This window comes from Primulina tabacum, chromosome 11 (assembly GCF_025594145.1).
Source record: "Primulina tabacum isolate GXHZ01 chromosome 11, ASM2559414v2, whole genome shotgun sequence".
NCBI classification, from domain to species: domain Eukaryota; kingdom Viridiplantae; phylum Streptophyta; class Magnoliopsida; order Lamiales; family Gesneriaceae; genus Primulina; species Primulina tabacum.
The window spans coordinates 15,177,621-15,195,806 of NC_134560.1; the positions used below are offsets into that span (position 1 = coordinate 15,177,621).

Consider the following 18,186-nt stretch of genomic DNA (forward strand, 5'->3'; position numbering starts at 1 on the left):
CTTACTGCCCACAACTCAAAAATTCAGAAGCAGTGGCGCTCGGGCGGCCGTTTCTTACCGCTCGGGCGCCGTTCTGCGCACAGCTACTGTAAAGATCGCTTCTGAAACGCCTCTTCCCTTCCGAATTAGAAAAAGTGGTAAACAGGAAAGTTGTAGCCCTATGTCTTGGCTTTAATCTCCAATTGGCCTCATGTCATTTGAAGGTCTGAGTAAAAAGTTATGCTCAATCTCCCAACATGTGTCATTGTAGGAACGACGATACGCACGACACACTTCAGGGCGCTTTTGGCTCGTTTCCCCTAATGATTTGAACAAAACTCAAAACATAAAATTATAGCCTTATGTCTTATCTTTCTAATGAAAGAGGCCTAACATCAATTGGATCAATATACAAAACATTATGCTAAAAACCACAACTACTGCCATATTTTTCATATCGTTTCTACACTTCCATTACCTATTTAGCTCAAATTTCACCTTTGATTCTACCCCTCCATTATCTATTCCATTCTATAACATTCATTACTATTCATACCATAACGCAAAGCCAAGAACCATCACAACTACTGCCATATTTTTTAAAATTCGGGCATTACAATTCCTCCTCTCTAAAATAGATTTCGTCCTCGAAATCAATCATCTCTTTCAAGTCTAACATGTAATAATCAATAATGAAAATAAAATCGGGAATAGAAGCATACTTCATTTGAATAACTCTGGATATTTTTGTCTCATTTTATCTTCTAATTCCCAAGTTGCCTACTCGACACCATATCTGCTCCACTGTACTTTAACCAATGGTATCAATTTATTTCTAAGTTTTTTATCTTTTCTGTCTAGAATCTGAATCGGTCTCTCAATGTAGCTCAAATTCTGATCTAACTCAACCTCATCGGGTGGAAGTACATGAGAAGAATCTGGATGATATTTCCTCAACATGGACACATGAAAAACATCATGAACACCTGATACCGCAGGAGGAAGAGCTAATCTATAAGCCAAATCACCAACACGTTCCAAAATCTCATACGGACCTACGAATCTCGGTGATAATTTACCCTTCATTCCAAATCCAGCTGCACCACGGAAAGGAGATATTTTCAGAGAAACTCTGTCACCTTTCTCAAAAATCAACGGCCGTCTCCTGATGTTCGCATACTTAGCATGTCTATCCTGAGCAGCTCTCATACGACTCTGAATCAATTTCACCTTCTCTGTCATATCTCTTATCATATCAGGTCCTACAATTGGTGCTTCAGATAAATCGTCCCAATACAGAGGAGATCGACACTTCCTACCATATAGTGCTTCAAATGGTGACATTCCAATGCTCACTTGATAACTATTGTTATAAGAAAACTCGACAAGTGGTAACGAATCCTGCCAACCAATGCCAAAATCCATAACTACAGCTCTCAGCATATCCTCTTATGTCTGAATAGTACGTTCTGACTGTCCGTCTGTCTGAGGATGATAGGTTGTACTCAAATGCAAACGTGTACCAAGGGCCTCTTGTAAACTCTGCCAAAAATGAAAAGAAAATCTGGAATCACGATCTGATACAATGGACTTAGGCACACCATGCAATCTCAAAACTTCTCGGATATACAATCTGGCCATCTGATCATGCCTATATGTCATCTGATAAGGAATAAAACATGAAGACTTGGTTAATCTATCAACGATAACCCAAATTGAATCGCAACCCCTCGAAGACCTCGGCAATTTCGTGACAAAGTCCATGGTGATATGGTCCCACTTCCATTCTGGAACCTTAAGGCTATGCAAAAGACCTCCTGGTCGCTTTCATTTCTGCTTTCACTTGTTGACAATTCAAACAACGAGATACAAATTCTGCTATGTCAGATTTCATTCTTTTCCACCAAAATTGTTTCTTCAAATCATTGTACATCTTTTTACTTCCAGGGTGTACACTGAACTTAGTGCAATGAGCATCACGCAAAATCTGTATCCTCAACTCTGAAATATTAGGAACTACAATACGATCATTCACAAACAAAATACCCTCATTATTGACCTGAAATTCTGATCGATGTCCCGATCTGACGAGTTCAACTGATTTCTGAATGCTTTGATCTAACCTTTGAGCCTCTTTAATCTTTACAAACAACTCTGGCTCTGCCTGAATCATAAATACTCTTACAGGTTGAGTATCTACCACAAAATCCAAACCAGAAATACAACATTCTTCCACTAGATCAGATACACTGCTAGTGATAAAGACATATTACATACTTTTCTGCTCAAAGCATCAGCTGCTGCGTTTGACTTGCCTGGATAATATTTTATTTTCGCAATCATAGTCTTTCAACAAGTCTAACCAACGTCTTTGTCTCATGTTCAGCTCCGCTTGTGAAAAGAGATATTTCAAACTCTTATTATCAGTGAATATCTCAAATTTCTCCCCATACAAGTAGTGACGCAAAATATTTAAGGCAAAAACCACTGCTGCTAGTTCCAAGTCATGCACTGGGTATCTAGACTCATGTGGCTTCAACTGTCGTGAAGCATAGGCAACCACAAGGCCATGCTGCATTAATACACAACCCAGTCCTTGATGTGAAGCATCAGTGTGCACTGTAAATCCTCCTACACCTGATGCAATAGTCAGAACTGGAGCACTAGTCAATCTCTGCTTAAGTTCAACAAAACTAGCCTCACATGCTTGCGACCAAATAAATGGTACATTCTTTTGTGTCAGCTGGGTAATTGGCCTCGCAATCTGTGAGAATCCTTCAATAAATCTGCGATAATAGCCTGCCAAACCCATAAAACTACGTACCTCAGGAACTGATGTCGGTCTAGTCCAATTGATGACTGCCTCAACTTTACTCGGATCAACTGATATACCAGCACTCGAAATCACATGTCCAAGGAAAACCACTCTATCCAACCAAAACTCGCATTTTGGTAATTTAGCATACAACTTTTCAGTTCTCAAAATTTGCAAAATAGCTCTTAAGTGCTCGACATGCTCAATTTTAGATTTTGAATAAATAAGAATATCATCAATGAAGATCATAACAAATTGATCTATATACCTTTGAAACACACGATTCATCAAATTCATAAATACCGCAGGTGCATTGGTCAACCCAAAAGGCATAACCAAAAATTCAAAATGCCCATACCTGGTACGAAAAGCAGTCTTAGGCACATCTGTCTCTCTAACTCTTAACTGATGATATCCGGATCTTAAATCAATCTTAGAATATACTGAAGAACCCTGCAACTGGTCAAAGAGATCATCAATCCTTGGCAAAGGATACTTATTCTTTACTGTGGTTTTATTCAACTGTCTATAATCGACACAAAGCCTCATAGACCCGTCTTTCTTCTTCACAAATAAAACTGGAGCACCCCAAGGTGAAACACTTGGTCTTATATATCCTTTAGCCAATAGATCCTCAAGTTGTTCCTTTAGTTCCTTCAGTTCAATTGGCGCCATCCTATAAGGAGCTCTAGAAATAGGCTGTGTACCTGACATCAACTCAATGTTGAACTCAATCTCTCGGACTGGAGAAAATCCTGGAATTTCATCTGGAAATACATCTGAAAATTCACTAACAATTGGAATATCTGCCAATTTAGGTACTGACCTTGAAATATCAATTGCATAAACCAAGAAACATTCGGCTCCTTTCTGCAACAAACGAGTCATGGACAAAACAGATATCAAAGGAATCTTAGCTCGAGAACCTTTACCATAGAATGTCCAGTGATCTGTCATATCAGGCCTAAACTTAACAATCTTTTGAAAACAATCTACAGTAGCCCTGTATCTTGTCAACATGTCAATATCAACTATGCAGTCAAAATCAGACATCTCCAACACAATGCAATCAATCTCAATGACATTATCCTCATAACGAAATTCACAACCACTTATCATTTCAGCTGACCTCATCACTTTGCCCAGTGGAGTAGAAATAGATAATGTATATGATAATGACATAGAATGCAATGAATGCAAAGAGACAAAGTGCTCAGCTATGAAAGTATGTGATGCACCAGTATCCATCAAAACATAAGCAGGATAACTTGAAAGAAAACAATTACCTGCAATAACATTATCTGGAGCATTATGTGCCTCATCCTCAGTGAGTGCAAAAACTCGAGCCTGCTGTCTAGGTGGCTGTCCTACCCTGTGGCCACCACTATGTTTGTTCTGATCTGACCGGTTTGATTGCTGATAAGAATGAACTGTAGGGGTCAGACGATTCTGGTGAGGTGCCTGTCTCGATGATCTCCCACTCTGAGATATTTCACTGCTACGATTAGGACACACTCGATCATAGTGTCCCACCTGGTTACACAAGTGGCAAGCTCCAGAGATTCCTCTATACTGATCGGGTATAATGCTACCACCACACTGACCACAAGTTGTGCCTGAATAACCAGTGCTTTGAACTAAACCAGACTGTCTCGGTCAACTAGAATTCGAAAAATTACTGCCATGCCTCTTAAATTGCTTCCCTTTAGCCCTAAACTGCTCTCTTATGTTGCCACTATTACCCTGTCTGAACTGCTGTCGGAACTGTGGCAGTTGGGGTCGTTGCGAATACTGAGAACCTCTCTGCCTAATGATTCCAGTTTCAGCTCCCTTGGCTCGATCAAGAGCCTCAGCAAAAGTGTTAGGCCTTCCAGTATTAACCAGGGTAAATATATCATGATTAATACCATTTATGAAATGATCGGCTTTAGCTTCTTCATCATATGTTACATGAGGAGCAAATCTCAGTAAATTCGAGAACTTGGCAACATAGTCCTCAATATTCAGATTTGCCTGCTTTAAATTTGCAAACTCGGCTCTCTTATCTTTCCTATAAGAGGTAGGAAAGAAACGCTGATAAAATTCAGATTTAAAAATATCCCACGTAACAATCGTACCTCGACCCTCTAAAGCTTTCTTGGTTATTATCCACCAACTCTTAGCAACATCCAATAACTGATGAACAACTAATTTGATTCTACGATCATCTGGATATTCAAGATGATTCAAATAATTGATCCATATTCTCCAACCAGTTCTCACACTCTAATGAATTCTCGGTACCCTTCAACATCGGTGGGTGCAAAGACTGAAATCTGGCTAACACTATCTCCATCGGAGTCGGAGTTATATCCATCTGAGTATGAGTAGCACTGCCCTGATCTTGTGCCACTGGTATGTCCTGTCTGGGTCTACCACGACCTTTACCTCGAGTAGCCATGTCTGATATAAAATAGATCAAACACATATAAAATCACAATATCATAATCATCTCAATCTTGTATCAATCATCTCTGGCTCTTGAGACTCAACAATCTCAAAAATCTCGAATAAAACTCAACAATATAATATCTCAATTTAAATCATGTATTTCACATCATAGCACAATGAAAATGCTAACAAATATATCACATGATCCAGCAATTCAAACTAACTCGATCTACCATGTTCCCAAATATCTTACGCTCTGATACCACTTAATGTGGGGCCCGGTTCCGATATCTAATACTAATAATTATAATTGTAACAAATCAAATGATTTAGTAAATACATAATTTGTGGTTCACAAATTCACATAAACATCGTCAAAATAATTTAATGGTCTCAAATGTTTGAAATATAATTTTCAACATGTCAACAAAAAGTAGCGAACCAAAGAAATCCAAACATCATCACATAGCTCCTAAGACCCGAGAATCCCACTCTAACTTGTATCTCCTCGCCTAGAGCTGGACTCTGGCATCACAAAACTCGTCTCACCTACCGTCAAGCACATGAAAACAAGAGGTAGCCGACGTGCCAGTGAGTATAAACCCAGTATGATACAATCAATAACATATGAGAATTAACATTTCAAATATCTCATATAAAATTCATAAAGATGCAATATAATGCAATGCATGATCAGAAGCTGTGATCTATCAATAAATCTCAAGATCAAGTGAATCATCTGGTCATAGGGTACCCAAGGGAATAGAATCACCCAGCAACATCCACCGACTCATCCGCTCGGGGTGGGGTGCTGTGTTCTACAATCCCAGGACTATGGTGCGCCTATAGAGAGTGTTCAAGCCATAGCAGCGACCTCCGCATACACTATGCCAACTCAACTATAGCCCCATACGTCCAACAAATCAATAAATCAAGGCGACATCCCCCATATCAAATATGAATAAAAAAGTGGCTCAATATGCAATGTAATGATGCAAATCAATATCATCATTTCGATATCATAATCAACTCATCTCAATACAACAATCATCATCAAATCACCAATAGTTCATCGAGCCATAGAGTTTTCAATTTAAAATAAAAATGATACTTTTATCTCGTATGTTACCGACCGTAACATACATTTCAAATATTACCAAAAGAAGATCGAAATGTGTAGGTGAGAAGTCTTGAACCTTTGAATTCTATTATAACTCAAGAACTTTGATCATCTATCAAAACAAAGTAGTTTCTGTTCAAAATTCATAATTAATTCAATACTGCTTCGAATCAAGATCCGTAAATTTCTTAATCGTAATATGCCATAAAAACATTTATTGAATCATTTTATCAAATACATGACATGCGTGCTAAAGAGTTAGCTCCTTTACTTTGCCCTTACCTTCAATTCCATTTCTTTTCAAAATATCAATACATACAATAATAATACCATCAATCATTATATTAACAACTTTACCTCAACACTCAAACCAAACAACACATTGTTTTCCCTTCAATCACTAAACCAAGGAAATAAGCTTTCTTACCTTGCTTATAAACTCTTGAGGAGAAGAAATTCTAATCTCCAAGCAAATATTAAGGCTTCGATCAAAGATTAATGTCTTGGAAGAAATTGGATTGAAGGAGAATGAAGAACCCTAGCTCTAAACCAATGGAGAGAAAAGAAGGAGAAGTAAATGAGTAAAAAGATGATCTCATTCGATTTTATGCCTTCCCAAACCTCAAAACACGCTTTTTAACTTGATGGGCGCTCGGGCGGTCACATATTACCGCCCTAGCGCCGAACTTACTGCCCACAACTCAAAAATTCAGAAGCAGTGGCGCTCAGGCGGCCGTTTCTTACCGCTCGGGCGCCGTTCTGCTCACAGCTACTGTAAAGATCGCTTCTGAAACGCCTCTTCCCTTCCGAATTAGAAAAAGTGGTAAACAGGAAAGTTGTAGCCCTATGTCTTGGCTTTCATCTCCAATTGGCCTCATGTCATTTGAAGGTCTGAGTAAAAGGTAATGCTCAATCTCCCAACATGTGTCATTGTAGGAACGACGATACGCACGACACACTTCAGGGCACTTTTGGCTCGTTTTCCCTAATGATTTGAACAAAACTCAAAACATGAAAGTTATACCTTATGTCTTATCTTTCTAATGAAAGAGGCCTAACATCAATTGGATAAAGATACAAAACATTATGCTAAAAACCACAACTACTGCCATATTTTTCATACCGTTTCTGCACTTCCATTACCTATTTAGCTCAAATTCCACCTTTGATTCTACCCCTCCATTATCTATTCCATTCTATAACATTCATTATCATTCATACCATAACGCAAAGCCAAGAACCATCACAACTACTGCCACATTTTTTTAAAATTCGGGCATTACAACTAAATTTGTTATTTTGTATTACTAATAATCTACCTTAGTGTGCAGTAGCTAGGATCAATCACAATGTTTACATCTCAAACTGAAGACTCAACTGATTTCACAAACTGAATCAGTCTAACTGTTACGTCAATTAAGCAGTCCAGCTGATTGTCCAGTTGATAGGTGGTTCAGCAGGAGAACCTCAGAAGCCTGGCCAGCCGAAGGAGTGTTCAACTAATGAAGAAACCCAGCTGATCAGTTCAACTGAACGAGAGTGAAATCATTTCAACTGACGAGTCAACTGATTTCACCAGCCCAACTGAAGATCAGTTCAGCTGACCAGTTCGGAGCATCAGTCAGAATCCTTCAGTTGTAGATGAAGACAAACTCTTTCAGTGGATTCCAGCTGTACGTGAAGGTAAAAATCCATTGTCTAGTCAAAGGACAATAATGGACGTTGCATCAGAGTATTAAAGACAAAACTGTTTCAGAAGGGCAGTTGGAAAGTCGAGGCACAAAGTCCAAGTAACGAATTCAAGATTCAACGGATACAATAAATGAGTCTCACTGTACGTTCAATTTTCCCGTCTATATAAAGAGAAGATCAGTGAAGACTCAATAACAACAAGAACAATAAAAAGAAGAGCGATATATAGAAAAAAGAACTTCAACGCAAACAAGAGAGAAAAGAAAGGGCATGCACATTGCACATCAGCTTTCAGAAGCATTCACCCCAGAGGGACACTTTAACGTGTTATCTGCTTAGTTTAGAAGCTTATTTCCCTCAGTGTGTGAGAACATCATTGTTCAGTTCTCACACACAAACACTCTAAACCACTCAAATACAGTCTTGCACAAAGACGTTAAACTTGTGTATGTAGTTTATGACACATAGACGTTAAAGAATGTTGGTTGGAAGGTGCTGCCTTCAGTCGTAGCTAGGAGTTCAGTTTAGGTAGTAGTGTAAGTCCTAGCTGAGTGGGTTTGTACAAAGTGTTATATAAATCAAAGTCTTCTAGTGGGTCTTATCCGAGGCGGTAGAAGGGGTATGTAGGAGCAGTTGAAGTCTCCGAACATCCATAAACATATATTGTGTATTTAACTGATGAACTAATGTTTTCAAACTGTTTGGATCAGTTAGAATATCCGTCAGTTCAGTTATCACCATAACTGAACTGATGAGTGCAAAAACTAATCTACCTTTTTTCGGTTATTCAGTTTACATGAGATAAAATGTTTTCTTATATAACAGTCTTCTTCACGAAGAATTACTTCGAGTTTCTTCTCCTTGGTTTTAAACCAAACTCGATTTAATTCATCGGTATTAACATTCTTAAAACACGAGCTATTGCAGCTAATTGAAGAATATAGTGTTTGAAATGCCTTCGAAGGCACTAGCACACTCGTTCCTTCATAGGTGTTATTAAGCTATGGTTCAAGTTTGATAAAGTTTGCTTAAGTTTTGAGTCCATACAAGTCAAAACCAGGATGTACGTCTAAGTTTTAAAAAAAACTGAGAAATTAGTCGAGAAGCCAAAGTTTATGTCTAATAAATATTTATGGGTGTCTTTTAAGGTGATATGTTAAGTTTGGATGGATTTTGATTGTTGTTTTGTGGTCTAAGGATAAATTAGGGAAAGTTGGGGTTTTAGGGGCAAAACGGTCATTTTACACTAAAAATTTTTAACGTCCTGGCAGTGTCCTTGAATGCTGTAATAAATGTTAAAATGTTTATGAAATTTTATGATGAAACGCTAATGCTAAAATATATGTTACATGCTTGGTTTAAAAGAAAAATGATTTATACGTGCACGAATTTTTACAAGTGATAGAAATATGAAAAGTTGAAGGAGGTGAATTGATTGTGACTAATACGATGATACGATGATATGTAAGGCCAAGACTCAGTTGATGGGTGAGAGTGTCGCTGATATCCCCTTCGTCCGGTACCGTGGTAATACGTAGATGGATCCATCAACCTCTAGCTAATACAAAAGTCACAATTGAGGATCTAAATTCAATAAAAAGATAAACGTATACGTATATGTTGAAAGGAAATATGATATGATATGATGAAAAGAAATATGATATGATATGTTGAATGGAAAACGTTAAAGTTTATGTTCATGAAAAGTTATTTTATTAAAAGTATTTTCACAGTTGCTTGTGAATGTATATGTATTACTTGCTATCGTGATTAAGGTTTGCTGAGTCAATAATTCACTAGGTGTGATTGATGCAGGTGAGTATCAGATTGATGTTAATAGAGATCTTGATGGTTGATCTTGCTAGAGTGAAGGTGTACACAACCCGACGACTGTCGCTAGTTTTCCGCAAAAATTATGTTTAAGATTTAAGCTCCTTCAAAGATGGTATGATTTATGATACTTTTGAGAGATTTTTGAGAGGATGTTAGAGTTAAGTTTATTTTTGAAATAATGTTAGTTTAGGTTGGTTGATGTTTTACGATTTTACGCTTTAAATTACTTTCTTTTGAATTTTCAGATAATAGTTGGTTGATTTTTTTTAAATGATGCAAAATATTTATATTTTAAATGCTTAGTGTTTCGACCGAATGAATTAGAAAGAAAAAAATTTCTAATACTTTTTAAGAAAAACGAGCAGTGGACGTTTCACTAATATGACTAAAATTTTAGATATTTATTGGTGTTCTTTTTGTTGAACCGTGACTCCTCGATGATGTCACATTTTAAAATTTCGTGTAACTGCAAATATTTTTAGTCAGTGATTGGATGAATTTTAAAACTTATGTTTAACTTATTTAAATGTCTATTAGTTTGTGTATTTTTTGTCACAAATATTTTTTTAAAATATTTCGATAAAATTTTAAGTGGTAGACGTTTCACAAATAATACAAAATAAAATTATATTCTCAATTATTGTATTCATGTTAAAATATCTACTTATAGTTTGATGCCAAGTAAATCTCTATAGATATCGTTTAAAAATGATATTGCAAGACAATGATCTATTAGCAAATATTTAATAATCATTATTTGAAGAATACATTGAATTGTTCAATAAAGTATAGGCAATTATAAATCCAAATGTCAAGAATTTACTGATTATTAAAATCTCAAATGAAATTATATGATAACAGAACGAGAAGAAAACAAAAATGACTAGAAAGTAAGAGACACCAACCAATTTCCAAGATCGCAAAAGGAAAAAAAAAATGAGAGAGATTCATCGAAAACTACGGATAAGTCATTTCTTTTATTTTTGTCGGTTTTGTTTCATTCTCTTTTCACAGTTCTAATAATAATATTATAATATAATAATTACTAAAAGCGTAAACATTCAAAGGATTCTTAGCTTTAATTTTCCACCTTTGACGAAATTGAAGAGCTTCGTTTTTCCCCCAATTCCATAACCCTGATTCCTCCGCCCAATCTCCAGATTCTTCTGAAATCCGTGAATCCTAAAGCCACTGATCATGTTGTTATCCCCAGGTCACTCTCCTCGCCACATCTCCACCCCTTCACCGGCGCCTTCCGATCATAACCCAAACCCTGATAGCTCACTTGTTTCTGCGTCTTCGAATTCACCCACCCGCAAGCGGTTGCGCAGCCCCGCGGTTTTAGATGAGGACACCTATGTAGCCGTCATCGAGAAGATCATTGAGCGAGATTTCTTCCCAGACATACCCAAATTGCGCGATCGCCTCGAGTGGTTGCAGGCTATTCGTACACAGGACCCCGTGCTTATCCGCGACGCCCAGCTCAAGATTCTTGAGCGCCGTCGAAGGAGAAAAGGTGGAGAACCCTCCACGGTTGATGTGTCCCTCCGCACTGCCACGCCAGGTTCGTCCTTATTCCGGAATACTTCTGTTACTCCCTACGTTAACAGCGAGCGCAAGGGTGATGATGTTAATGATGTACGCGATGATATTGTTGAGGAAGAGGATGGAGTGGATGTTTCTTTGCCACTTGATGAGTTCTTTCGAAAGTACACGAGCGAGGATAATGAGAGCTTTTTCAGGATTATGGAGAGAGTTAATAGGAAGAGGAAGGAAAAGTATGAATATTTGTTAGAAGGAGAAAAAACCGAGGGTGTTCAGGAGAATTGTTCGATCGAGGATGGAAACAAACGGGAGAGAACTAGTACTGATGGGTATGGCACATCGGATCAGCCAGTGAGCACGTTGGAAGGTTGGAAATACACGGCCAAGAATTTACTTATGTATCATCCAGCTGACAGAGGGGAAGCTCCCTTGACTCCCGAGGAAAGAGCACTGCGGTTGAAGGGTATGACTAAGGAGATTAACAGGTCCAACACACGTTTCCAAACCAAAACTGCTGGTTTTACTTCATTGCTGAATGAAGAGAATTTTTCCATGCTTTACAGCCCTATGGCTGGGACTACCCCGGTTCCTATGTCGAGTGGAGACAGTGATAAGGTGAAGAAGTATGATTTGGATGATTTGAGGAAAACCCCTAACAGATTTTTTGTGGAGTCTGAGAAGAAAGCAGACAATGGATATAGTTTCTTGAAAACGCCATCACCTGCTCCAGGATTGGATGAGTCACCATTCATAACCTGGGGAGAGATTGAGGGGACACCATTGAGATTAGAGCCAGAGGAAACACCTATAGATATTGGGGGTAGTGGGGATGGTCCACAATTCAAGATTCCGATGCCTCCTTCAAGGGATGTTAAAGCACATTCTTTGTCTAGGGAGGCTGCAAGGAAACTGAGGGAGAGGTCAAAGATGTATCAGAAACCACCATTGCCTTCCCCCGTCAGGGGGGGAAGTGTGAGTCCTAGCGCACGCTTGCTTTCACTTGCTGCCCAGAAATTTATGAGGAAGGCCATTGCCAAATCATCTCGATCTATTGATGAATCTTTGAGAGCCAGTTATCGTAGTGGAAGCCCTGGATTAAATACTCCTAAAAGTGGCAGGAGTCTTTCTAGATTGGGAAGAGAGAACAGTGTAGCTTTCCGATCCCCTTCTGTTAGAGAGGGCTCGAGGTCACCCTGGTGATTTGCCCATTCCATCAGCAATTCTATTATTAGTTATTTGTACCGTATAAGAAATAGTTTTCTAATTGGAATTGTCACATGATATCAAGATATTGAAGTTTTTATGGTGTCTTCTTTTGTTCATCATCCCGGATTCCTGTTTTCTTATTTTTCTTTTATTCCACTTCCCCCATCACGCATGAAATGTTGACACATTGTTTTTATAAATTATAACTTTTCAAAATCATGTTAATTTCAGCGGAGGGAAAGAAGAATGAGTTTGCTTGCATCATCATTCATTTGTTTTGTGTTTTTTTGTCCTTGATAGTTTTTTTCTTGATACCCAGATGCATTTGACTGGCGTACTTTTTTGTTGGTTTCCTTTTAAGACGAGACTATATTAAATGTAATAAATATGTAATATTTTGATTGTGCCGTAACTAATCATAATATCGGGGAATGCGTTGTACTTCTATACTTGGTGCAAAGAAGATAAATTTGATGTGCATAGATGAAGATCATTTTTTTCTTTGCGTGTGTTTGTTTGTTGGTTTTGTTTGTCTACGCTTATTGAGCCTGCTAAAGTAATTGATTAATAGAGTGGTAGAAAAGTGAAGGGATTAGTTATATTGTAGTCTGGTGGGTTAATTAGTTTATTGTTTGGTACCCATGACAGTTAATAATTAATACTCAGATATGATAAAATGCAGGTTTAAAAAGTGGCAGGATGTAAAATATTAATCAAATACGTTCTTTATATATGAAGCAGACAAATTGTGTTTGTTTGGGGAGTGGATCTGTTTATTGTTGAAAATAAAAATTTACGGTGAAAAGTAAAAATCTTAAAGGTATTTTATAAAAAATTTTCTCTACTCAATTGTGCTTTTTTTCACAAATTGAGAGACGTATTTATAGATTTTCTTTTAAAATAATCCAAAAATAAATATATCATTACATACATTATCACAGACTAATTTTCAATATTTACAACTTTTATTTTCAACATTCAAATATTACAACTCTTATTTTTCAACACTCACTCTTGTGATGATGATCATGATACGATGATTGTCTTCATTACGTGTTTTATACTGTCTCGTTAAAAGCCATACTAGGAAAAGCTCATTAGGATAAAAACCATAGTAAGGGAAAAAGAGTGCAGCACGAACAATTCTTCACAAATTTCGTAGATTGTGCATCCCAATATTATATCTATGCTTTCTGAATATTTTCGTAGGAAGCGTCTTTGTGAAGAGATCTGATTAATTTTCACTTGATTGAATGTAACGAATATCAATATCTTTATTCTTCTGAAGTTCTTGGGTGAATGCGAAGAACTTAGGGGGAATATGTTTAGTTCTATCACTTTTTATGTATCATTCTTTCATTTGAGCAACAAATGCAGCATTATCTTCATATAATATTATAGGTTTATTGTCGAATGGTAATCCACATGAGATTTGGATATGTTCGTTCATTGATTTTAGTCATACACATTCATGACTTGCTTCATGTAGTGCAATAATCTCGGCGTGATTTGATGAAGTTTTTATGAGTGTTTGTTTCTGTGAACAACAAGAAATTGCAGTGCCTCCACGAGTAAATACATATCCGGTTTGGGAACGTGTCTTGTGTGGATCAGATAAATACCCAGCATCAGCATAACCAATTATGCTTTGATTGGTATATTTTGAATACAAAAGTCCAAATTTGTCGTTCCTCGTAGATAACAGAATATATGTTTAATTTCGTTCCAGTGTCTCTTTGTTTGATATGATCTAAATTTTGTCAATAAATTTACAGCAAAAGATATATTAGGTCTTGTACAATTTGCAAAATACATAAGGGAACCAATAGCACTTAGATATGGTACTTCTGGAATAAGAATAACTTCATCATCTTCACATGGACGAAATTGATCCTTTTCTGTATTTAATTATCTAACAACCATTGGAATACTTAAAAGATTTGATTTATCCATATTAAAACGTTAAGGACATTTTCTGTATAATTTGATTGGTGAACAAATATTTCACATTCTTTTTGTTCAATTTGCAAACCCAGAAAATATTTTGTTTTTCCAAGGTCTTTAATTTAAAATTCTTCCTTCAAGTACGACATAACCTTTTGAATTTCGTTATTCGTTCCAATGATGTTTAAATCATCAATATATACAACAATAATTACGCATTCGGATGTTGTTTTCTTAATGAAAATGCATGGGCATATTGAATTATTTACATATTCCTTTTTCTATTAAGTGTTCACTTAGCCGATTATACCAGATTTAAACGGATTGCTTTAACCAATATAATGATATTTGCAATTTCACAGAATAATATTCTCTGGGTTTTGAACTTTGTGCTATAGGCATCTTAAATCCTTCAGGGATTTTCACATATATATTATTATCGAGTGATCCGTATAAGTAAGTTTGGACAACATCCATAAGACGCATTTCTAAATTTTCAGATACCGCCAAATTAATCAAATACCGAAACGTAATTGCATCCATAACAGGAGAAAGCGTTTCTTCATAATCAATTCCAGGTCTTTGAGAAAAATCTTGTGCAACAAGTCAAGCTTTATATCTTACTATTTCATTTTTCTCATTTCGTTTTCGAATAAAGACCCATTTGTACCCAACAGGTTTTACACCTTCAGGTGTAAGGACTATAGGTCCAAAAACGTTACGTTTATTTAGCGAATCCAATTCAACCTGGATGACATCTTTTCATTTTATCCAGTCCTGTCGATTTTTACATTTACCAAAAGATTTTGGTTCATGATCTTCATTGTCATTTATGATGTCAAATGCCACATTGTAAGAAAATATCTCATCAATTTCTTTTATATCTTTTCGGTTCCATATTTTTTCAGTATTAATATAATTGATAGAGATTTCAGGATTCTCATCAGTTTTGGTTCTGACAAAACATTTTAATCATCATGTATTTCTCTCGGAATATCATTCTTTATTTTGTGATCATTGTGTTTCTCTATGTTTTTTCTATTTCGAGGATTTTTATCCTTAGAACCGATTAGCCTTCCATGCTTCAAGTGTTTAATGACATCATGAGAGTCTTCAATTTGTTTATTTGGAATTTCAATTCGAGCAGGGGCATTTACAGCATATATATATGATTTAGTGACCCCTTTTGTATCTACAAATGCATCTGATATTTGATTTGCTATTCTTTGCAAGTGCACAATTTACTGTACATCTTTTTCACATTGTTTAGTTCTTGGATCCAGATGTAACAATGATGATGTATGCCATGTAATTTCCTTTTCGATATGTTTCTTTTCTCCCCCTAACATTAGGAAGATTTTTTCATTAAAATGACAATCAACAAAACGTGCTGTAAAAACGTCGTCTGTATGAGGCTCAAGATATCGAATGATTGATTGGCTATCATAAACAACATATATAAATTCCTATCTTTCTTTGAGGTCCCAATTTCGTTTGTTGAGGCGGTGTAATAGGCACATATATCATGCATCCAAAAATTCTCATATGAGAAATGTGTGGTTCTTTACCAAAGGCAAGTTGCAATGGAGAGTATTTATGATATGCACTTAATCTGATGTGAATTAATGTCGTAGCATGTAAAATCGCATGCCCCCAAATAGAAACAAGGAGTTTTGTTTTCATAATCATTGGTCTAGCAATCAGTTGTAGACGTTTAATTAATGATTCAGATAATCTATTTTGTGTATGTAAATGAGCAACAAGAAGCTCAACAGTGATTACCATTGACATACAATAATCATTGAAAGTCTGAGAAGTAAATTCACCAGAATTATCAAGTATAATTTTCTTGATTGTATGATCGAAAAATTGATTCCGCAATTTTATTATTTGAGCAAGTAATCTTGCAAATGTCACATTCCGAGTTGATAACAAACACACATGTGACCATCTGCTGGAGGCATTGATCAATACCATAAAATATCTAAATGATCCACATGACGGATGAATTGACCCACAAATATCACACTGAATACGTTCAAGAAACATAGGTGATTCAGTTTGGATTTTAGGTGGTGATGGTCTTATAATAAGTTTTCCAAGAGAAACTGAAACTTATTATTTTTAAAGATCTTCAAGTCTTTCAGCGGATGATCATGTGTATATAATATAATTCTTCGCATCATTGTTGAACCATGATGTCCTAATCGATCATGTCAGTTAATCAGTATTGAAAAATTATCAACTACCAAGTTTGATTCAATTGGTTTTATATATGTATAATGCAATCTAGTAGGGAGCATTGATAGTTTTTCAAGTACATATTTCTTTCCTGATTTAGATATGGTAAGGACACATATATTTCTCATTTCCTTCATTTATTGTCTGAGTATCATACCTATGGGAATATATGTCATTAAAACTCAACAAATTTCTTTTTGTTTGTGTCGAATACAAAGCATCATTTATCAGAAATTTTGTACCATTAGGTAACAAAAAATGTGCTTTACCATGACCTTTTATCAAGTCAAAAGAACCCGATATTGTGTTCACCATTGTTTTTGTTTGTTTTAGTTCCAAGAAATATCTTTTATCTCGGAGAATAGTGTGCGTTGTATCACTATCAGGTATGCAAACTTCCATGGGATTAGTTCCTTGTTTAGCTTTGTTCATAGCAGTTTCCATATTTAAACTTAAAAAAAATATGCAATAAAAATATTACTCACAATACAGATGTAACGCCCCGAAAATTTAAAGGGCCACGCGAACCACATGCATATAAATTATTAAATTCTTTGTCCATTTCAATTAATTGTTTTAATTGCATTAATTAATTATGTTTTGCATATTTACATGTTTAAAATATATTTTTTTACATGGTTGCATTAAAATGTATTTTTAAAAGGTTATTCGAGTTGCGATCGAGGAACGGAGACCGATGGCTGAAAAATAGAAAATGATTTTTTATTTAATAGTTGTTTTAATTATTTAAAATTTGGAAGATTCTTTTTGAAAAATAAGGGGTTTTGAGATGATTTTATACGCCGGGACGTAAATTTTATCGGTGTTGGTTTTTCAACAAAAATACAAACTTTTTTGGCAACCCGGCTAATAAATTCACAAACTTATTTAAGCAAAATTATTTTAAATATTTTAATTAAATACTAATGGGCTAAGTGGGCTTAATTAAGTTGTTAATGGGCCTAAACTAGCAATTAGAATTTAATTAGGATTCTAAGCATTATTTAAAAGTTAAAACCCTACACCTTGCAAACAAGACACGGCCACACACTCTTAAATTCAGTAAACTCTCTCCCAAAAGCAAAACACACACGGCACAAACTCACTGCAAGGCGGAAAGATTTTTCGAAGGGGTTAAAGGAAAAGTTAGCCAAGGTTTCTCTCCGTTCTTCGTCGTCAACGGTTTTTCTAGCGTTTAAAATGCAAAGGCACGCCATACATCTCCTTTTCTCTTCTATCACATCATATTATTGTTTAAATTATAAGCATGAGATTTTTATGAATATTTTCGAAATATTGCATGTACATGAGGTAAACTTGTGAATTGTTGTTCCAAAAACATGAATATTATGTTGATTAGGGGCTGCCATGATTAGGATAG

At 36.0% G+C, this 18,186-nt stretch overlaps 1 protein-coding gene across 1 annotated transcript; it reads left to right on the forward strand.

The window, feature by feature from the left end:
* Positions 1-10,929: 10,929 nt before the first annotated feature.
* Positions 10,930-12,736, forward strand: LOC142518887 (uncharacterized). Its single transcript, XM_075621734.1, has one exon. The coding sequence runs from the start codon at positions 11,067-11,069 to the stop codon at positions 12,612-12,614; it is 1,548 nt and encodes a 515-aa protein (XP_075477849.1). The 5' UTR covers positions 10,930-11,066; the 3' UTR covers positions 12,615-12,736.
* The last annotated feature ends 5,450 nt before the right edge of the window (positions 12,737-18,186 follow it).